General features: G+C 33.7%; 1 protein-coding gene across 1 annotated transcript in view; it reads left to right on the forward strand.

Moving 5' to 3' along the window:
• Window positions 1–5,835: 5,835 nt before the first annotated feature.
• Window positions 5,836–24,579, forward strand: part of LOC148938436 (uncharacterized) — a gene marked incomplete at its 5' end in the record, with an annotated part of 36,938 nt that continues 18,194 nt past the window's right edge. The window contains 2 exons of the mRNA XM_089107792.1: window positions 5,836–5,929; window positions 11,729–11,816. Of these exons, the coding sequence (XP_088963918.1) occupies window positions 5,836–5,929; window positions 11,729–11,816 (182 nt within the window). The remainder of the gene's footprint in view (window positions 5,930–11,728; window positions 11,817–24,579) is intronic.

Below are 24,579 nucleotides of genomic sequence, written 5' to 3' on the forward strand. Positions count from 1 at the left end.
GCGATTTATAAATAACTGCGTTTCGAAATGGTTTTATTCATAATACTACTAGTTAGTCGCTCTTACTAGGCCCCTGTTACTTTAGAATATAATATTCATATAGGGGTCAAGTTATGTTAATACAGTTTCTTTAGGCTATAAGGTTAGTGGAGAGAACTGAACATGGCGCTGTTGGATTCGAGGTTTATAGCTACGGGACCTTCCTTTTTTGAGGAGCTCTTGGATATTGGCTGGTTCGATACCCCTTGGTTGGCGGGAGCCTGTTTGAGAGACGACCCCGTCGTATGTTTAGATTTCAGGGTTACTCTGTTTTTTTGTTCTCGTTGGGATTTCTTGGAAACCTTTACAGTGTTCGTTATAACATCCATTTTCGTGGTAACATTGTGGTCTTTCTGTTACAGTTTCAAGTTTTGATGTTTTAATTATTTAGTTTCTTATTAGGTCAGAGATTTTATGACATTTTGTGGTTGGACTCGACTTGTGTTGATCTATAGTCGTACCAATAAAATACCTTAACATTTGTATGTAGCAAAAGTCAAATTGAAATGCTACGATTAAAAGAGAGATTTCGGTGCCTAGTCAACACTTTTTAACAATTGCCCACCTTGAAATAAGCACGTCTTTCGTAGGTACTAGACTTCCGTATCTGTACCCCGCGGCCGGTCTAGTCTTAACTTTAGGTTTGTTGCATTTCTGTGTAGGGTGTTGATTGGTAATTTTAATTGGATTGTGGATCACATGTAGGTGGTTCAGCCTTAGCTAGTTTTGGATCTGGGTATTACCTGTAATTATTGTAATGCTTCTAAAAGATCTTAGTCTATCCTTATTTATGTTAAAATAATACAACTGTACAATATACGACATAGACGAATACGCGACTATCTATTCATCCGAGACTGAATGATCCTTTTCCCTTATGTCTTATACAAAACATGCCAAATGTTAAAAGGTATATCTGTGCGAAATATCCTTTCGTTTGTCTTAACGTTTTGGGGGTGGGACTAAATGTACTATCATTTTTACTATTTAGTTTTTTTACGTATTACTGATAATTTTATGATATGAGGGATAGAAAATAGATAGAGTATTTCTTATTTTTTTCATTGATAACTAAAGGAATCTATTAAAGAACATTATAAGAGAATAGTATCTAGACGTATAATAGATATTTATAAAATCTACATATAAAATTATAACTTTCGTTTCAAAATATTAGAAATAATTTATTAATTTAAGCTAGTAATTCCGGACAAGTTAGTACAGAAAATTCACTGGATATTAATGATCTCTATTTCATAATTTTATAAGTTTTGTCTAACACTAACAATAAAAAAACATAATCGAAATATCGAAGATAATTTAAACACGTGTTGTTAGTTTTTTTTATATTATCCTGTCTCTTAATTGAATGTATTTTTAATAATTTCAGAACTTTTACAAAAACGAAAATAGATTTAATTTTTGTACAAGTATAGATCTGTGGTATTCGGCTGGATCGTATTTGTAGTACTCTTCTTGTTTGTTATTAAATAAATTAAGAATTTAAATAAAATATATTATTACCAATTTGTAAATTTTTTATATAAAAATTATTAATTAAAAATTTAATTTTATATAGTTTTTCTCTAAAAACAAATTTACAAAATATAATAAAAATAGAAAAATTAAAAAAAAAAAAAAACTAATAAAAGTCTGTTGTTTTTAGTTTATAATAATGTTAAGGTAAATAATATTAAAAATAATTAATATATTTATTAAAATATCATATTCTTAGATAATTGTTTTGACGTTCGAATTTGATTTACAAATATAATTTATAAATTATAGTTTAACGAACAATACATCGACTCCAAAATTTTTACCAACAATTTTTAAATGCCACCTGATTTTAAATAAAATTTAACAATAGGGGTGGGGGGGGAGGGGGTAACTTCGCTACGAGAATATATAATGCCAAGCAACTCGGGCACTTTTCCCCCCCTACACAAACCACAAACCTATTTTCAATCGATTAAAATAAGTTATAAAAATATAGGTTAACTAAGTGAAATCTTTCTAAGAGACTTGATACTTGTGTCGTTTATTGGTTCAGTTATACTTAATAGCTCTGGGATTAAATTCGATATAAATCTTCCATATTTTGTTTTACAAATAATTTCTTAATTTAATTCTTTTTAAATTCCGGATGGAGTATTTTTAAAATTCGTAATTGGAATTTTGAAATTTTTATAGCCCTATTCATTCGACATATTTTATTTATTTTTGATGAGATTAGTTCTATTATAGATCAACTATTGAAGAAAGAGGACTTTTAATATTCCATTATTATATTTTTTGACAAACAAGTAATCATATGGTGCTGTATATTTAAACTAAGTAAAGGCCTGTCGATTTAAGATCAATGTAACAAAAAAGTACAAACAACAATTAAATATAGAGAATGCACAAAAAAGTAGAAGATTACCTTACAATAACAAGTAATACTATTGACTAGGGCAATTTCTAATATTACGAATAAGTATAGCAAGAAACATAAACGAAAAGAAAAATATTTACTGACATTTTGAATGCACAACAAAGAACATTCTCATACGTAAAAGGAGATGTAGTGTTTTTAAATTTGGCGTCATTTAAAAAGGCCTGTGTGGAGGGGGACATGTGCAGTTTAAATATAAGTTTGAAACCATTCAAACAATCCGAAATCAAATTTGATATATAGAATAGTCAGAGCGAAATAGCCCCCCATGTATGTTACATTTTGAATCTTGTCAGGCTAGTGTGCATTTTAATAAGCGAGACGCACATTTTCTTTACACTAATTCTGCACTAATATGGGGTAAAAGGCCAGTAGTCCGGATTTTCGTTGTAAACACAATATGAGATACATATGTAGACTCTCCTGAGGGTTGAGTCAGTGTTGATAATAACGAATTAATTTTAGCAGACGAGGAGCGCAAACATGACCCATCAAATGTAAGACATGTCAAAGAAATTAATTATTTAAGAGACGAACGTAGCCGACAGCTGAAAAGATAATGTTAGTTAGTATCAAAATTTTAATATTAATAAAGTTTTCTTCAGAAAAAAAAATTAAGTAACACAACACTGTGCAGATTCAATCTCGGAGATCTATACGTCGCAAATAATGCAGTTCTAATAGTACCATTTCGTTACGAAAACAAACGAGAGGCCCTCACTCAAGAGTTCGCGACATCTAACAAATTCGAGACAAAAGCCAGAAAGACCGTCCCATAGAAAGCAGTTAGTTAGCGCGGCGAACATCCGTCAGCCCATGCTACTGTAGGGGTCAAAATACACACAGAGACAGGCTCGGAACTGGAGCCCTGAGAGAGATTCTTTTCTCTCTACATATGAAAGAACTATGAATCAGGAAATTGCCCTTTCAGAGACTTGTGCGGGATATTTCTAATGAGATTTAATCAATATTGTTGTTCACTATATTATATGATAGTGCATCCACCTACGCCGTTATATTGTATTTCGGCGTACTTTTTGATGATACAATCGTACATTCTATTCACACCAAAAGGGTGACCATCATGCCCCAATTTATACAACTCAACCTACTCATTCGGTTCGAGATATATTACAGAACATAAGAATCCGCTCAAGCATCCTCAAACCATTCAATTTTAAGGGCCACTCGCTTTTTTAAACACCACAGCGACCGCCCGCTACCCATAACGAGTTGGAAGTTGTTTACATAAATTTCTTGTTATCTTTTTCAACTCCTCCAACCGAAAAAGGCATTACTGTAACATATTAGGATTTAAAGTTTATACAAAATTATAAATTTTGTATTATTGTCAGTATAAAATGGACAAACCATCTAAAAGTAAAAATGAACCCGAAAATTTCTTAAATAATCATACCTAACCCTCGAAAACATACCCTGACAAAATAAACCGGTTTGAAAAATTACTATAAAAATGTTTTCTATTTTCGTACATTTAAAAGAATATGAAATTTTTATAGTATCAAAAATTTTAATAATATATATATTAATTCATATTAACTACCCTATTGAAAATAATACACCCAAGTCACGGTTGACCATTGAAGCTTTTTTTATTGGGTATGATTTGGTAGGTTTTAAACGAGAGTTAACAAATTAAGGCCAAAGTTATATACTAAATACATAAAAATGGCATTGGTAATTGCTATGAATAAGTATATTGATAGCTTACAAAAAAGAAGAAACGAAAAAAAAATATTTACTTACAGTGTTGCTCAAAAGACAAGAAATTTCAAATAAAAACAAAGCGCTGTATTGTTTTTAAATTTATTGTAAGTCAACAAGTCCTGTGGGGCGAGGGACATGGACCGTTTAAAACGCATTCGGAAGCCATTAACCACCAAAGCCATACAATGTACGACCTTGACGCTTCAGAGCGTAAACTACATCCAGGGAAGTTACTGTTTTTCTGTCGGCATGCTGTGTTTACGTTACAGACTCGCTAATAACATTTTATTTACACAATTCATGAACGCCTCTCATTTCCTCGGCCCTTAGGACGTATATTCGTTGTACTCAACATAGGCGATACATGCGTATATTATCCTGCGGATTATGTAATGGTATATAAAAACTAAGTAAATTGCGAAGATAAGGTTCACCTCCTTTTCCAAGCCCCTTTCCTCCTTTTCCTAGTCCTGTATTATTTAATTCACGATCGAAGCAACCAGATGTCAAGTTTTTGTTAGACTAACAGATTTTCTTGAAAGCCCGTTTAATTTATAGGACAAAAGTTCTTCCCCACAGAATGTTACTCGTATCGCGCGGCTGGCGCTCTGTATAAAATAAAGCCGTTAGCAAAGTGTTCTTTTGTTCATTCTATCAACGAGAGGCCTGTGTTGCCACAGTCACAGGTTTCCTGTGAAACTTCACAGGTTTTTTTATGTTCACAGGTTCACAGGTTTTTGCCACTGAATGGTAGAAAGTCACAGGTTTTTGTGCTAAAGGCTCCTAACATGACCTAATATTCTGCTAAAAGTTGAATTTTGTAGAGCTCACATTTTCAAATTATTTTTAGTGATTTTGAGACATCTATGTATCATAAATCTAGAGCTTCATCACATTAATCACAAATGACAGCCAAGGCCATTTTGAAACAACCATTTTGAATTGAATTGAAAAGACGATAGGTCGGAGTGAAAAGGCTTTTATATTATTGAATGTTTCCCTGTATAAACGAATTTGCATAAATTATCTGTCTGTTATTAGATTGTAAAAAGTGTCTTTTAAGCTTCTTTTATAAGTCTTTTAAGCTACTGCTTCAGCAGCATCTAAAACCTTGCCAGACTGGTTAGTCTTTTGTGCATATATATATATATATATAACTATTTAACTATAATTTATATTATTCATTTTTTATATATATATATATATATATATATTTAAATATATTATAAAAAAATTCATAAAATTTTTTTTATAATATTTAATTTTTTAAATAATTTTTATAGGCCTATTAAAAACTTTTTTTTGTATATATTATTATATAACTTCGTTGTATATGTGAAAAAATTTGAGCTGAATTGCAAATACTTCTAATCCTTTCAAAGCTCTTTGGGTAAAGATTTTATTGTCTGTAAAGATTGTACTCTTTTGATTAAGTAGGCCTAACTTGCCATTTTGTATTTGAAAAATGTAGACCTGAAATCAGCTTTTAAAAATCTTACATCTCAAATGGCCATCTTAGAAAAGAAAATTAAATGATTAATATTTAGCTTAAGTGATTAATGTTTGAAAATTTTATGTCAACATTTATCAAAAGAAGAATGACAAGTATTCTTCTATAATCCCTCAAGCAGAACTTCAGTTTTGGAAAAACCTCCAGAGCTACTGAACAAGCCTGAAGTTGATAAACTCATTACCAATGTCCCAGATGCTGTAAAAGCTCTCCAGGTATTTTTTTTATCTAAACTTTTAATTCAACTAAATAGGAATTCCTTAAAAAAATTTAGCCAAATGTGTAATTGTAAATCTGTAAGAGTATGGCTAAGTCAGGCTAATCAAAAAATGTAGAGCTGAATTCAGCTAATTGAAAAATGTACAGTTGAGTTCAGCTAATCAAAGAATGTAGAGATGAATTCAGCCAACCCAAATTATAGAGCCAAATTCAGTTAACCAAAAAATGTAGAGTTTAATTCAGCTTATTAAACTCGAGCTGAATTAAAATATTTTAGCCCCTGTCATAGCTCTAAATATTTTTTTAGTCTAGAATTTTCTATCTTGAAGAAACATGATACTGTCTTGTAAAAGCTAGTCCAGTCTGTGGTTGCATATGTGAAAAAATTTTAGCTGAATTGCAAATACTTCTAATCCTTTCAAAGCTCTTTGGGTAAAGATTTCATTGTCTGTAAAGATTGTACTCTTTTGATTAAGTAGGCCTAACTTGCCATTTTGTATTTGAAGAATGTAGACCTGAAATCAGCTTTTAAAAATCTTACATCCCAAATGGCCGTCTTAGAAAAGAAAATTAAATGATTAATATTTAGCTTAAGTGATTAATGTTTGAAAATTTTATGTCAATATTTTATCAAACAGATTTTTATTGATTATATATAATGCTAAATATTTTATAATATAAATTTTATGTTCATTATTAATATTTAGAAGTTAAAAATTTAGAAAAATACTGATCGTAATTTACTAATGCTTATTTTTAATTATTGTTTTGATAAATTTGGAAAGATGTAAATTTTTCTGGATTAAAACCTTCTATAGTAATCGTAAAAGTTATAGTTATATAATAATATATACAAAAAAGTTTTTATTATAAAAATTATTTAAAAATTTAAATATTATAAAAAAAAATTTATGAATTTTTTTTATAATATATTTTAAAAAATATATATATATAAAAAATTAATAATATAAATTATAGTTAAATAGTTATATATATATATATATATATATATATATATATATATATATATATATATATATATATATATATATATATATATATATATATAAATTGGTAATTCAATGGTAAGATTAAAATAAAAGCAAATTAAAAGTAAAGTAATTTCTAATTGAAAGTAAATTATAAGGGGTGTAAGTAACAATGCGTCTGCCGGGTCCACAAGTGCTACAAATATAGTGCATTTTAGCAGAGATCATGCATCTTTTCCAACCTAAATTGGGCATATGTTGTAAGTCATTTCTTTTGACTTTTGTGAGCCATTTGGGGTTTCATCCTTTAAGTCTGATTTTGATAAAAAAAAATTCCTGGTCTTTCAGCCAGAGATGTACGCCTGAGGGGCCTCAGGTTCCTCCCAAAATCCCAAAATTTCCTGATTTCTGTGGACTTCTCATCAAATTATTAAATAAAATTTGTTTTTCATATTGTTGCCCACCTCCCTGAAAAAAAAAACAACCTGAGTGTACATGCCTGACTGCCATCCACCTCCTTTGTTGAACATTGTCTGCATAGAAGGACAGTGATAATAGGTTGACATATCAGGGTCTGACGTACTTCACCGCTGAGTACTCCAGTTATAATTGAATAAGTTATAAGACGACACTAGTAAGATAACTATGAAAAACAACAATGACACGAAGAAATATTTAGTCTGAGAACAAATAGCAGAAGAAAAAAGCAAATCTTTTGATACACGCCCTGTTTTGACGTCTTGAAGAAAACACTCGGAACTAACACCTTTTCTACAATTGTTTTCAAAATGACACCCCTGTTTTGTGAAATTAAGGAGCTTTAAATTGTTAGGCAAAACTATGATTAAATAAAGCTGTTGCAGTTCTGCCCTCTCTTGCGCCCGGGGAAAAATCTTGATTAGCCACCCTCCCCTGCCTGTGTTACACAAGATTTTCAGGCCAAATTTTAACAAAATTTCATTTATTAACAAAATTATTTTCAGCTTGTTAATTAATTAATAATTTCTCTTTTAATTATATTTTATTCATTATTTGATTTGTTTAATTATTTTTATCCAGTTATTTTTTATATTTTTTTAATCAATCAATTTATAATTTAATACTTATTTTCATTTATTAAATGCGCCCTCTACTTTATTTTAATAAAAATAGAATTTAAAAAATTACAAAATGTTTGTAACTGTTAGATTATCTATTTGAAATTTTGCACTCCTTAAATTTCTGCGTCCGGGGCAGGTCCTTGCTATGTCCCCTCCCTAAAACTGCCTATGAAAAAAAGTTGTTATAAGATGTTTAAATTATTAGCATGTCATGTTCTTTGGATTTACCGTCCTGTCAGAAGCACTGCATTGTAGGTGGGTATATACTACCTAAAGTTTAATTGTTTTTTTTTTTTTTAGTATTTCTGTTAAGATTCTTAGGTATTTCTTTAAAGTTAATTATTTAGTAATTATCCTTAAATGGTGCAGGTATCGTGAATTATCTTTTCTACATCTCTTTATTTCTTGATAATGGTAGATGGTAATAAGCTTACCTAAGCTATGGATGTCAGGTCTGGATTTTTCTTCAAACGATAATTTTGACAGGATCTGTGATCAGGTTAGGATATTCTGGCAAGAGACTTGAATTTGAACCTGATGATGTTGGGCACAGGTCCTGTCGACCTGTGCCATCTACCATAATCATGTATAAGAGTCAGGTTGGCCTCAGAGAATATATCTCTTTATTTCACTGCTCAGTTTTTGTAACCTAACTTAGGGTGGTCTCTGATGAAGTAAGTAAGTATGAATTAAGGTATATTTACTATAGAAAGACTTATCTGCCTTCCCATCTTTCAAAAAAAAAAGAAAAAAAGTTTAGAATAAGTACTTTTTAAAACAAAAGAAACTAAAATGGAACTCAAGAGATTTCCATCTGGCTGACTCTCTTTTAATTGTGGTTTATATTTATAGTTTTCATTATAATATAGTTTTCATTATAATATTATAATATATATATATAGTTTCATTTGGTTTCTTTGTTTGTTTATATTTATTTTTTTATTTCGCTGAAGACGGTTTTTGGTCATGCAACAGAAATATTTGCTTGAGTTTTATCGAAAATACCAAGGATTATTTTTTGGGGATACTTTGTAAAATTTATTATTGCTGATAGGTTGGGTATGGGAGGAAGAGGAGCTGGAGAGGTAAGGGTAGGCAGGGGCTAAGGTGGGGTTGGTAGTGCAGGGTGGGGGTGGGAAGGGGGATTTGAGCATTGAAGACTGATGGAGACTAGATTTGTTACTATCATTTTACTTTTATATTTTATTTATCTATTATTATTTTTAATTCAGTTATTTATTTTTTATCTTTTTTCATATATATAGGTTATAGTTTTTTATTTTTGGTTTATTCATAATAGTTTTAATTAAATAGTTGAGGTTTAAGTAAATCGTCCAGTTAATAGGTAAGTAGTTTCATGGACTTTTGCGCAATCACAAACCTTCATAGGTTTTCTCCAGTGCGAAAGTGTTGTTTAATTTATTTATTTGTTTGTGAATATGGATTAATAAACTTATGAAGTTATTATAATAATGAAAAAAAAATTAAGTAAAGAATTTTTAAGATATATATGGTTGTGTAAGGTTCAACTTCATAATTGAAGTTGTTGTGTAAGGTCCAACCTCAAGCTCAACATTGCACCATGGTGCTGGTGCCATGGTGCTGACTTTTGGCAATAGGTCCTTCTGCACGCTCCAATTTTTAAATAAAACTGGATGGAGAAGAAAATAACTGATAAAACTTGAAATGCTTTAGGAGTGGCTAATAATAGAAAAAGCAGGGGTTGTAGAAGTTGGTAGAAGCTGCCAATAATAGACCAAAATAAAGAGACTTGAATATTCGTTCTAAATTATGAGCCTGCAAAAATACATATAGGAGACATATCTCTCTACTACGTTAACGCTGATGCGTTTATGACGTGTTTAATCCGAGGACTTGAAGCCTGCTCTTTTACTTGTTTCTAACCTTACCTGTTGTTGGATGGTTTCAGTCTGTAAAAAGGTAGCGTAACTTTTAATATATGATCGAATGAACCTTCTCTCAACTTTCCAGGAATATTCGTGTTATGCGATGAGGACAAAAAAAAATATGGGAGGTATCATTTTCTACTGAGTCAGTCAATTAGGATATGTTGAAGCCTATTTTGTAAAGTACTCCATATTGTGCGGTTAATAAACTTTTCTGTTGTCCAAATAGTTTTGGTCCTTAAAAAGAGCACTATAACCTAATTTGCGACCCAACGTGTCCTTTTTCTGTTTTCAATAGCCATTTTTTTTTAGATTATGCGATTAACAAATAAACATCAAATGGGGATAAGTCTATTTATTAGACAGTGAAAACATATACAAAAGTCTGCATATTTCGACCACATATACAGCAATTGCCATCAGCAGCTATATATGTAATTGAAATATCCAGACTTTTGTATCTGTTTTTACTGTCTAAATAAATGGACTTATCCCCATTTGAATGTTTATTTTTTCGTCATAGAAAGGCATTATGATCTTGGAAAAAAATACCTAATATAAGGTATTACGTCTAAAATTATGAGATGATGCCAAAAATGATACGGAAAAGACACATGAGAGACATGTGTCACTTTACTAATTTAGTGCTAATGTGTTTATGACGTCTTAAAACCAAGGATGTAATTTGTATTTTTTTGTTCTTATACTTGCCTGATCTCTTATTAATTTTCTTGTGTTTTTAAAAACAGCACTAGAACTTTTAACTAAGTTGTTCAAGCGCGGCTTTTTAAGCCTGTGGTGTAATTTCTACACTACATTACCTGTTTGTGAATTTACCTCCATTGGCTACTTGCCAATGGCGAGTAGCCAATTATGCATTTTTGCCATCCAGCCGGAACCAAACGAAAGGCAGAAAGGGATGGAAATAGGTCATAAAAAAGGATTTAAAGGAAGTTGGAACTTCATGGGAGAAAGTAAAGAGTAAATATTTGAACAGATTGGAGTGGCGGAGGAGCGTGATATGCTGTACTGGCCTCAAGCGGCTTGGTGCGGCAATGTGCTGTTAGTAGTAGTAGTGGTATCTTTAAGAATGATAGCCAAAAGTGCTAAGAGCGGGGTATTAACGTTGGAATTAATCTTATGCAGAAGTCATCATTCTGTAAACAAGATCCCGTTTTTCATAATTGTATTATTTATTTATATAATTATTATATAACTTATTTTATTTATTTTAAGGCTGAGGCTTAAACCAAACCTGAAAAAAAGAAAGCCAAGGAAAACCCTCAGGATATAAACAAGATGCATTCTAGCCCATTTTTTCATTATTTTATTATTTATCTGGTACTTGTATAATATATCCCCTTACCGGTCAAGTTGTTCATTCATTGACGCATTATAGAACTGTTTTTTTTCTTTCTGCCTAGCGTGAGACGTGAGACACGACAAAGAGATATGACAGAATAGAACAAAAATATATAATTTGGGCTATATGTTTGCACATTAGGGGGAGGGGGAAATTATTAGGACACTGTTAAGTTAGAAAGCATTTCTTACTTCATAATATGCAGAATAATTGTACCTAACATATTAGGCATGCAGACCCGCTACATTTTACCCCCCTCCCCCCCCCCAAATGTGCCAATAAGTAGCCCAAATTTGTTTCAAAAGTATTATATTTTTGTCATACTTTGGTATGTTTCATTAGGATTGAGCGTAAAGATATTAGAAGAATATTAGGTAGGGGTTGTATCATACAAGTACCATTTATTTATATAATTTATTTTATTAATTTTTTTAAGGCTGAGGCTGAAACCAAACCTGAAAAAAAGAAAGCTGAGGAAAAACCTCAGGATATACCTCCTGAAAAGAAGTCAAAAAGTGCAGATGGTAAGTACTTCAGTCTTTACTGTATGTAATGCTAAATCTGCATTGAGTCCTACATCTTGTTTTAACGCATACTGACAGGGATCTATTTTATCACAGAAATCTTCTAGTAACCATTTCTTTAGAAAATGTTTGAAAACTTTAGATACAATAGGGGTCAAAGATATAGGTCGTAGGTCACTCACCCCTTTTGGATTAGAAACTTTAGGTATTGGTGTTACAACTAATTTTTTTTTAAATTATCCGGAAAAGTACCACTCAAAATACATTGGTTTAAAAAGGCAGTCAGAGGTTCAGCTAGAAAGGCTGCGTTTTCTTTGTACAGGGTTGCTGGAATGTCTCCAGGGTAAGTTGCCTTATTGGGGTCAAGTCTCTCAAGAACCCTCGCAACTTTGTGAGGGAAAATCACAGGTATTTCAGATGGAAAAGCCAAGAGGGGGAACATTGTAAATTGGTGGATTGCTTCTGCAAATACTAGCAAAATACTTATTAATAGCGGTTGCATCGAGCTTATTCCCAGATTATTTGTATATGCTTACACTTTGCCTTATAGAGGAGCCAGTGAGAAGCCGTATCCCTTTACAGTAACTGGCTGGATTTGTGGTCATGAGCTCGTTCATTTTTGAACCGTATGATTTCTCAGCCAATCTACATTCATAGACCACTTGATTTCTCAGCTTGGAAGCTTCACCTATCTTCTCCTTTTTATGGAGCCTGTTGCGTTTGTCTGCGTATCAGCGTTTTCAGGCGCGAGTTAACCCAGGGCTTGTCAGCTGAGTTTACTGTGACTGTTTTCTCTGGAAAATACACATCATAAGCTATCCGTAATTCAGTGGAAAATATTCTATACATGTTGTTGACATTGCAGTTTTTGTACAAACTTTTCCAGTTTTTCGAAATAACCCATTTTGCGAATAGCTCTTTTCCAGACTCAGTCTGAGGCTGGCTTGAAAAAATTTGCTTGGTTCCTATTCTCTTTTCCTCCCTGGGACACCAGTGCACACAGAAGTGTGTACTTTTATCAAGGACTCGGCAACGTCACTGGATCACTATAGAAATCGGAAATATCTGTGAAGATGAGATCAGTGACAGACTTTTGAGTTGTCTTTTCACAAACAACTTGCTTCAAGCCTAGCGAACGTTCAATCCAGATGGGTAGTAGGTCGTTGAAGTCACCCATAAGAACCACAGAACTGTTTGGGTGTCTCAGTTTAATCTCATCCAAACATGCTTGTAGATGGGCTATGAGCTCCCGCCTGTAACTCGACTGCAGCAGAAAATAGAGTACACCAACTACGATCGAGTAAAACTTACGGGGAAGAATTTTTGGTCTCAATATTACCCACAACAGCTCGTAGTTGGTATTCTGAGAGCCTTCATATATCTAATGCGGTATATCGTTTCGAATATACATACCTACTCCTCCTCCACGTGTGACGACAGCACCTTCCTTGTTTCGCCTACTCTTGATGAGAAAATTATAGTTACTTATCTGGGTGTTAAACTCATTGGCAGACCACGTCTCTGTTATGCAGCAAATATCAATTCTATTGTCATTTAGTCTTGTCGAAAGTTCCGTCACTTTGTTGCATAGAGACTGGGCATTAACAAGGAGAAAAGAGGGGAGGTCGGAGGAACTAGAGCTATTTCTTTCTTTTTATCTACCTGGGGTAGATTGCCGAAAAATGCTAGAAGTTTCCCAAATTATTAGAACTTGTTGGAACAACAGGCGTGGGGGCTCCAGGGACTCCAAAATGTGGCCAGTGGTTTGCCATATTCCCGTAGGGAACGAAAATCGGGCTGTGCTGAACATCTTGACTGTTACCTAGGAAGAAAGAAGGAACAGCATTTTGGCTTGGGCACATTAAATATAAAGGGGAAATACCTCTCTCGTTAGAAACCGGTCTTCTATGATTATTCAATGGGAAACGCCTAGGATGGTTGGTATTTGGAGACCTTGCCGGTTGCTGCTTTGGAGACAGTTCTTGTTTCGTGGTGTGGACAAAGTTGCATTTATGTTTGTTAGGGCACTGGTGTAACGAACCGTGCTCGCACAGGTTTCGGATGATCAGACTTGCAGTTCTGACTCTTGCACTTATTAGCTGCATAAAACTTGCAAAGATGAACATAAGTAGAAGCTTTACTTTTGTTGCATTTTCCATGACCAAAATATTTGCAAATCGTCCTTTTCTGTTTCTGCTCTGTGTGTGGTCGACTAGTGGAACTATGAGCGACTTTGTTTAGAAACGATTTGTTGTTAAAGCTGGTTGGCAGCATCATCTTTCAGCTCAGTTACCGCAAGATTTAGCAATAGATCTATTTGCTTTTGTTGAAGCTGAATGAATTTGTCTTTTACGGCCATAGCAAGGCGGAGCTGCATCAACTCTACCTGAGCAAAATCTTGATCTGTAGAGCAGTCGCCTCCGTCGTCTAAAAGCATCGGTTCGAGAATTATCTTAGCTGCAGGTTCTTTCCGGGTAGATTTAGGGGATAAAAATAATTCTTTATCCGTCACATTTCTAGGAGGAAGAGTTGCCTGCCCTCTCCCATCGTCACCATCCGTTTGTAGCTTGGCAGCCAATAATTTCACTCGTGCTTCAAGGTCTGCTTTTTTCCCGGACGTATCTAGTCCATTATTCTTCGTCTATTTCACAGCAAGCGGGCTTTTCAGTAAAACTACTTAGCCCTTTTCCTTTTGATTCACTCTGTGGACTACAGAGCTACTGGCTTGATTGACTCATATTTCTTATATACATTCAGATATCTTTCAGAAGATCTTTCGTCTCTAGTAGTTCAAATATAAGATGATAGATGTCGATTTCTATGCTCTGTTTGCAAGTATAGTTGGCTAGGCTCTTGGCTGATAGTGGGATTTTGTGGTCTTTAAAGTATTTTAACAGTTTAGAAAGCAAGGTATGTTGTGCAGACGTCAGCATATTACATTCAAATAGGCAATGGTCAATTGTTTCATTATTCATATTACAATGCCTGCAAAGAGGGGACAGGGGAATTGAACCACTTGAATTAGAAATCTTATATGAGAATGCAAGGAAATTTAGTCCATTTGTTCCAGAACGAATTCTATGATAAATTTTAGAAAGATACTTATTGGGAAAGGGGGAAAGGATAGGATTAATCTTATTAAAATTAATATCTGATATCCTCCATCGGTAAGTGTCTCTAACTTGGATTGGTCTCCCACTTGGCTGGTCAATATTTATAGCATTTTTTGCTATTTCATCAACCTGATGATTACCACTTATGCCAGAGTGGCTAGGAATGTACTGAAAGTAAGTTTTTATGCCACTTGAAGCAAGATTATCAATAATACTGTGACAATGATAAGTGTCAATGTCCAACTTATATTGAGGAGCTGAGGCCAGCAACTCAAGGCTTGATAAAGAGTCGGAATAGATTATAATATTATTTAAATTTTCAATCAAAGGTTGGTTTTGCTTAAGGTGTTCTAATGCCATGATTATGGCATTTAACTCAGCAGACATTATAGATAAATTATTAAATAATCTCGCCCATTGCAATTTTAAGGTGAGGAAGGAAATCACCACTTGCAACCTTCTCATTCATTTTTGACCCATCAACAAATATTTGGAAGTGATTTTTATAGGTAATTGTATTAAGTTCTGCAAATTTTTTCTGGACAAAAGCAATTGGGGATAAATCTTTATTCCATTTTGAAAATTCAGTTTTTATTATTGGAAATGACCAATTCCATGTAGGGGAGTGGGTGAAAGTAGGTGCAATAGACTTTGCTGGTACAGGGAACTTCTTTTGAATATTGGCATACTCATCTGCAATACCTCTATACATGGCTGGATTTCTTAACCAATTATGTAATGTGTGTGAGCTATTTGATTCAATTTTTGTAAGATGTTTTATCAAGAGAAAGCTACGTCTCTCCCTTATTGTTGTTAATCTACTCTCCATGAGCAGAAACTTGGTGCTGGTGGGTTTCCTAAGACCAAATATGAGACGTATTATATCATTTTGTGTTGTTTCAATTTTTTGCATCTGGGTCTTTGCACATGCACCATAGACAATGAGCCCATAGTCAATATGGGGTCTTATATGTGATTTATAAAACTGGAGTAAGTTTTTCTCCTTACAACCCCAGGGTGTGGAAAGAAGTCTTTTTAGTATATTTTCTTTTCTATAACATTTTTTTATTGTGTTTGAAATGTGGAGGTGGAAATTAAGTTTTTGGTCAAGGATGAGACCTATGTAATTTATATTATTATCTTCTGGATGTTGTTTTATTTAGTGTTAGTTTTGCATTAACATGGTTTCGCTTCCGGTGAAATTTGATTATTTTTGACTTGGTGGGTGCAATGGGTAAATCTGAATGTTGAGAGAATTTTTCAAACTGGAAAAGTGACTTTTGCAGATTTGACTGTGCTATCTGGAAGGTGTTGCCAGATGACCATAGCACCAGATCATCAGCATATTGTAGATTCGTGTGGGGTAGGTTCATGTCCCAGAGATATAGGGCAAATAGGAGGCAACTGAGGACTGCTCCCTGAGCTAGGCCTTTGGATATTGTCTTTTGGGGTGAAGAGGCTTAACCAACACAAACAATGAAACTTCGTACTTATATGAAGGATTTAATAAACGATATTAGCTTAGGAGGTACTCCAATGTTTACAAGTTTATTAAAAAGATTTGGTGGTTCACATTGTCTTATGCTCCTTCAAAATCTAGGAAAGCTGCTACTAGGATATTATTATTTGAGAAAGATTCATTTATTGCATTTGTTAGCAAAATGAAAGCATCTGTTGAGGAGTGGTATTTCCTGAATCTAGTTTGCGTGTGTGGGATCATGTTATTTTTCTCAACAAACCAGAGGAGTCTGTGATAAATCATTTTCTCCATTATTTTCCCCATCACAGGTGTAATCATTATGGGCCTATAAGACTCAGGGTTATCTTTTGGTTTATTTTTCTTTAGGATTGGTAGGAGGGACGAACATTTCCATATATTGGGGAACCTAGAAGATGCCCAAGCGTGATTATAACAATTTAGAAGTTCTTGTTTGTATGAAGGTGTGAGATTCTTTATCCATGTAGGGTGTATATTGTCAGAGCTGCTGCTAGTTTTGGACCTAATATGATGTATTCAATTATTCAATTCCTGGATTGAAAATGGATTAGTTATGTACTCGGATACTGGGCGTGGTTGGTAGCTAGGGTTCATAGGAATTGTGGACAGTTTGCTTTGATTATTTGATGTTAGCTTATTAACAAAAGAGTTGCAAATAGGTCAGCCTTTTCATTATCATTGTCATAATGGGTATTATTATGTATAAGCTCATACAGGAGTGGGTTGGGAGAAGTCTTTTTCCCATATATGTGGCTTATGACTTTATGTATAATTGGCTCATGCGTTTCTCTGGAGATTATTTGCAAAATTATTCCAGTATTTATATTTAGCATCTATTATAGTCCTTTTTAGATTAGATTCTGCTTGTAATTTTTTTAAATATGTAGTAGGTGTTGGTTTTTTTATGAATTCTGTCCTAGCTGCCTTTTTTATCCTCCATTTATTTAGGCACTCATCTGTCCACCATGCTTTAGGAATTTGTTTAGGGAATTTTTTCTTAGGTGTTGTCCTGGGGATAGCATGATTAGCTGTATTTATTAGTAAAGATGTCAACGCTTCAGCATGTGTGTCAACTGTTGTGTTAGAAATGAATGAACTTTGGGGGAAACTTGTAATTTCATCATTTAGCTTATTTTGGAAAATAGACCAATTTGCTTTAGTGTTGATATATTTGGAGGTATGAAATGAAGTTTCAGCAGGTTCATTTAGGGAGCAAACTATAGCAAAGTGGTCTGTACATAGACTATCAATTTTATTTATGTAAATTTTGTTCAAAAAATTTAAAGACACAATTTGTAGGTCAATTGTGGAGAATTTGCCACTTTTGGGGTTGAAATATGTATTCAGGTTTAGAGGGGTAGCAACAGCTAATTCATTTTTATTTGAAGTCATATGCTCAATATATTTACCAGCTTTATTTGCTGGTTTATTCCCCCGCAAAAGGCTGTGGGCATTGAAATCACCACAAATAATGATATTTTTTAACATATTAGAATTATTTATATAATTAAAGAAATCCTTGGCATCTATAGTTTTGCCATTAGGGTTATAAAAGCTTATTATGTAGGTTTTTAAATTATTCAGCCAAAGACTTATACCAATTACATGAACATCATTTTCAAAATCTGGAAAATTGATGCCACAAAATTTTATATTATTATTAACTAATAAAGCTACCCTACCTCCTTTTCTCTCTGAAGATCTATCCTTTCCCTGGATAGTATATTCCAGAGACTTAATTTGTTGATTTTGGGTTAAATGAGTTTCCTGGAAGCAAGCAATATTAATGGAATTATTATTCATAAATGATATTAGTTCATTTAGCTTATTGTCTTTCAGTGATCTTACATTCCATTGGAGTATTGATAAAGGTTGTGTTGTGGATTTATTCTTCATATGACCGTGTATCAATGTTCAGCTTTGTTAAAAGTAAAGCAAGATCTTTTTTTTCTTGAATGAGTATATCCTTTGGGATGTAGATTTTTGCCAATTCTGCAATAATTTTTGCTTTCTGTAGTTGATGTATGTTCATGGCCTGAACTGCATTACAGTTTAGAATGAATAAGCATATATTTGGGGATTGCATTTTTGGTAGTGCATCCTGTTTGTTCGTTAAGGGATTGATTCCTGGTAGTGTATCTGGTTTGTTTCTTCTTGGGAGGGAGGGCCAGGCTGGCCTCATCTCACCGGAAAAGGAGGCTTGTTGGCTTGGTGATTCCTTCTGATAGGGATTTGAGCTAGGGGGCTTAGCAGATGGTGTTTTATATGGGGTGCTTGATGCATTGGGGGCATTTGACTTGGGGGTTTTGGTTGGTTTCATTACAGGCTTTATTTGGTATTGTTGGGCAGCATTTGCTTCCATTGCTGCAAAGGGGTATGGGATGGCCTTCTCTGTTGATATTCGGAGTGTTAGAGCTCTTTTATTCCATGCAGGACATAATGATTTATTTGTAGATTCATGCGGGCCTTTCCAATTGATGCACGTAGGCTAAGTGTTGCTGCCCGTTGTCAGCGCCTTAGGGTGGAATGAATTACAGTTACTACACTCTTCGAGAATTGTATTGCATTTGTTTGTCGTGTGTCCCAATTTGAAACACTTCTGACACTGAATAGGCTTAGGTTTGTATTCCTTGTGTGGTTTGATTTGCCCAAATAGGAATAATTTTTCTGGGATATCAATTTTATCCTTTAGTGTGAATAAGAAAGATCTACTAGTTTTTAGGCCATTAGAGTTAGGTTTTCCAAGCTGGGTAACATCCTCAATTGGGATTATGTTTCCAGCCCTATCTGAGAGCGCTTCTTTTAACTCCTGAGTAGATATCTCTGGGGGACCATTATAAACTACTATTGTTGTTGGTGATTGTTTTGGTTTCCAATTATATGAAATAATTGGGGTATTCAGAAGGGATTTTAGGTTAATTATTGTATCTGCTGATTTCTGATCTTCTACAGCTATTAGGAGAGATCCATCACGGTTAATGTTAAGAGAGAACATTGATTTTAGCAATTTAAAAATTGCAACTCTTATTGCAGTGATCATTTTTATTTCAAAGGGGGTAGTAGGAGTAATTTTAAAGTAATTTACTAAGTTTTTGGAAGGAGAATCTTGGGCAGGGAGAGGGGAAATGCTTTTAATTGGGGAGGTTTTTTTACTTTTTTTAGAACTTCTAGAGAGGACCTCTTGAAACCCATTATCATCGTTTATGGTTACATTAGCCCCTACACTTATCATTGTCTTATTCTCCGAATTGGAGCTATCATTAGAATTTTGAGATAGGATGCTTCACCAGCCAAGATGGGTATCTTTCACTATGACACTTTCACTGGAATTTGATTTGGGATCTGGCGGGACTTTTTTTTGGAGGACTTCTAATCATTGCCTATTGGAAAAAGCTATAAAACACAAAAATAAAACTAAAAACAAGAAGGAAAAATAGATGATATCAAACCGTCTGCACTATACTATGGGGAGGATAAACACCACAGTATAGCCCTGAGGATGACTTGAGCAGAATTGGTTTGGTACAACTGCTGATTAGAAGAGATAATAATCACAAGAAAATATATTTCGATTTTCTTATAGGTAAGGCTGCTGATTGCTGAGTCCATGTTTTTCGAGAAGAACGCCCAGAATAGGTACCGTAAGTTTTCCGATGCTATTCGGAGATAATACGGCCAAATTTATTTCGCCGTTTTCTGACATATTGAACTGTAACAGTCGTGGCAATACTGTGCGGCTTTTTCCTTATACTACGCAATTCGAAAAAAATAACACTAAATGTTCCTTATATCAAACGACTTAATCTAATCCAAATGTTGAACTAATTCGACGAAAAAAAAAATCAAAAAGGAAGTCCACAGGGAAATTTCACAGCTTTAGCAGGGTTATATCCGAAAAAAAATTTGGTGTTAACATAACGAAGTCTGAATCAATACTGAATACGGCTATAGGCGGTAGTACTGAATACTACTGCTTATAGGTGATAGACGTGCTACGGACTATTCAAAACCACCCAAAGATACTTTGACTGCTGCCTAAGATGCTTTTGTTGTTTTAAGTTTCATTATTTTAACTTGGGTTGTTGTCAATTTGAATTTAGCATCATTAACAAGTGTTTAAAGATCCATTAAGTTTCAACTATTCTAATTATATTTTTTTCAATTTTTTTCGGTAGATGCCTATTTGAATGTTAGTATCGTTAACAAAAGTCCCGAGAGAAAAAAAAGAAATCTTAGATACGTTCTAAGACCGTACTGGCTATACCGCCGAGCCGTCCTAAATAACAAAAAAAAAGAGAAAAACAAACTAACTTTTCGAAATGAAGGCTAACAAAGGAGAAGAAAAGTATTTTGTTAGCGTCCACTTCGAAAGCTTGTTTTAGTTTTTGCTGGTTTTTTTTTTAGCACTTAGAACGGTTTGGAGGTCATTTCCACTGTGTCTGTCAGAATTATGAAATGGACTAGGGCAGTATCGAATTTTTGTAAGTGTTTCCTCGTAATCCAAAGAAATTTGATAAGTTTGAAGTTTTTCCTAAAATCTAGAATTACCAATCTGTTGCTTCCCAAAACAACTACAGAAGCTGCAAAAAGATAAGGGTATTAAGGTGAAGCTTTCAAGGAATATTTTGGCAGATGCTGAACTTAACCAAAACACAGAATGATCATGTAGATTGTCAATAGGCTGATAAAGCAATAACACAATGACATCTCACATTATTAAGTTCGACCTTTCAGGGTAAGTTGTGACAGATTTTGAACTAGCCAGAAGACTATATTGCTCATATGTTATGGGCTCATGCTATTAATAAAGTCCCTGGCCATGAAGCTATTCACAGCATAAAGCCTTCTGGCGATAAGCTGCTTGTTCAGAATAGTCAATCTGCAGCAAAGATTTTCAGCGGTGCGGTTCCAGCCGTATTGAATAGCTGTGACGTCATGATTCAAGAAAAGAAATTTCATGGCATTGTTAAGGGGGTGACCGCTAATTATGAGGCGATAATTTTTAAGAAATTTGAAGGTGTCATCGACGCTGAACGTTTGGGAAAATCCCTTGCTGTGAAAATTTTCTTTTGTGTGTTTGTTACATTAAAATTTTTATTTCATGTACCTTACCTACCTCCTTTGAAAATGGCTTTTGAGCTGTTGGTTGTTTATCCTGACGTACTTGTACTTGCTAACAGCTATTCTGCTTAATAAATATGAATTCTAAGTATATCAATTTCTTCTATATTATGCTGTCATACCAAGAATGAAAGAAAGGGTGTCCCAGGAGAGATAGACCCATACAATATTTTTTAAATGTTTCGGTTTTGAGTCTGCAGTCTCGCAGTAGTTTTTTTTTTTTTTTTTTTTATTATATATATAATGATTAGTTGCTTAGTGATAAATGACTGAATTAATTGCAGACGATGCAAATTTTTTTACTTTCCACGTGAAATCAGCGTGTCATAGAGTATGTTCCATGACGCCTGACAATACTCAAAGGAGAAGCTCCTTGTTCAAAATCCGTTTTTATCAATCTATGTTACTGGGACAAAATTTAAATAACCTAATGTTGAAAAGATTATGCGGCCTTAGATAACTTCTAGAAGCTGTAATACTTATAGCACAGTCCTCTTTAACGTTTCCAAATTTCATTTCTGATAGCCTAAGGCTGGTAAATTAGTAGTGGTACTAGTTTAACTACTAATAATTCACTCAGGCCCCAAGCCGCCCGAGGTAAACACAGCTGCACATGCTCCGACTTGATTGCAATTTATTAAAAGCCTCCCTTTTTACACCCTTCCAAGAAGTTCCAGATTATCTAAATCTCTTCTTACGACATCTTTTCAACCCGAACTGCTTTTCATTCGGCCCTAGATGGAGGGACGAAAACGACAATCTCTGGCGATGTGTCATCCTGGATGCGACAAATCAAGCTAGGCAAGCGAGCATCGTTTTCCCGTTTTCTTTGTTTTTCTTCTTTAAATAGAAATGGATTCTATTTGCTAAAATTCTTCATAAACTGAAGTTAAAAAATACAATAATTTTTGATATTCAATAGGAAACTAGTTGGGTTTTTTGTTTGTAAGTGTTTTCTGATATGGTCTCGATATATTTCTTATAACAAATGCTTATAATAGTGTTATTTATTGGTATGCTCAAACCTATTTATGTAACGCTAAACCTTTAATTAAATATATACATTCTTGAAAAAAATGATTTAGTTAAATTCTGATAAATATTCTTATTTCTATGAGCCCTGGAAATATTTTTAATTAAGTAAATACAATTTATGAGATAAAATGATGCTACCTTTAAGCTTAAAATAAGTAGGCAAACTGCCGAAAAAAAACTTTTTAATTGGTTTTTCTTTCATTTAAAAACGAAATATGTGTACGAATTTTTGTATATTTAATAGGAAACGAGTTGGGTTTTTTTAGCAATAGCGCTCATCCTCTTATATCTCCACTGAACTGTTTTATACTAAAGCAGCGAATTAAGCATTCTACTGTATGTAAATTCATGCATGTAAATATGATTGTCCAGTGTCATAGGGCTTAAATGATAGCTTTATTTGAAAAAAAATGTTAATTTTTTTTTTAACCAAAACATTTCACAGTGGAATCGTTTCAAGAATCAGGACAATATACGCGATTCCTGATACGAGTCTGGTCATGTGAAAAACCATATGCAAATTGCTACATACAAATTCAATTATCCAGTTCCAGGGAGTTCAACTTATAGCTTTATAAACATATATATATATGTATATATACATATATATATATATATATATATATATATATATATATATATATATATATATATATACACAAACTTATGCAAACACAAACTTCATACATAAGAAAATCAGTTCACCTTGTTGAAAAATTAAAAGAAATTGAAATAAAAAAAGATACAATTTTGGACAGTTTCGATGCCATTTCTATGTATACGTCTTGCGACATTAAAAATGTGAACTAGCTCTTCAAAGGACTTTAGAAGATAATATTGATCAAATAGACTACAAAACACTGGATATAGAAACTATTATGCGTCTCGTCCGTCTTTGCAATAGTTCCTCCTCATATTTCCGATATAATAATCAATTTTTTACCCAAATTAGGGGTTTACCCATGGGTACAAGTCTTTCACCTTTTTTGGCAACTTTTTATATGGAATTAATTGAAATCTCTGCTCTGGAAAGTTTTCCGATGAAACACCGTTTCTGGGGTAGGTTTGTCGATGATGTTATTTCTCTGTGGGAGCATGGAGGAGAGTCACTTAACTCCTTCTTAACTCATCTAAACACTTTGGACTCTAACCTTCAGTTCACTATCGAACTAGAACATAACCACAAACTTCCTTTCCTAGATGTTTTAATTTTCAATAAGTCTCCTGGCCTTGAATTTTCCATTTATAGAAAGCCTACGCATAACGATAGGTATTTGCATTTTTCCTCCAACCACTCTCCCTGCATAAAAAGAATTTCTTTGGTTGACCGAGTAATAAGAATATGCTCAGAGCCTCACATAGACTCAGAATTGAACTATATTAAGGACATTTTATTTTGCAATGGCTACCCTATAAAATTACTTGAGACCATTATAGACAGAAGACGAAAAAAGGCAGAGGGGAGTGCATCAGGTCCACAAGCCCCAACAGATACCGTCCCATTGGTGGATGATAAGAAACTCTTCACTGTTCTACCCTACATTCCAAAATTGAGTGACAAATTGAAAAGAATCCTTAAAAAACATAAACTTAGCGTCGCCTTTAAAAATTCAAATATTACACAGAACTTTTTTAACAACGGCAAAGATAAAACCAGCCCCATTCTGGGTAGTGGTGTTTATAGAATTCCTTGTTCTTGTGGCTGTTTTTATGTTGGTAGAACCCAACAGCAATTGGGGGAGGGGCTATCTGAGCACAAGTCCTCAATCGACAAGGCAATGAGGTTACGCCAAAGGCCTGAGGTTTTTGATTCCGCCTTGGCGCAACATGTGTACGAGAATCCACACCATTTCATTTTGTTTGACGAAGCCTCTATCGTTGCCCCCGTTAAAGGTCTCACGCAAGTTTTCAGGGAGGCAGTTGAAATAGAAAAGCACATTCACCAAAAGGTAGCTCTCAATAGAGACACTGGAGAAATTTTTCTAAGTCCCATTTA

This window comes from Artemia sp. Qi Xiang Cuo, unplaced genomic scaffold, assembly GCF_049724085.1.
Source record: "Artemia sp. Qi Xiang Cuo unplaced genomic scaffold, ASM4972408v1 HiC_scaffold_3296, whole genome shotgun sequence".
In the NCBI taxonomy this organism is placed as follows: Eukaryota; Metazoa; Arthropoda; class Branchiopoda; order Anostraca; family Artemiidae; genus Artemia; species Artemia sp. Qi Xiang Cuo.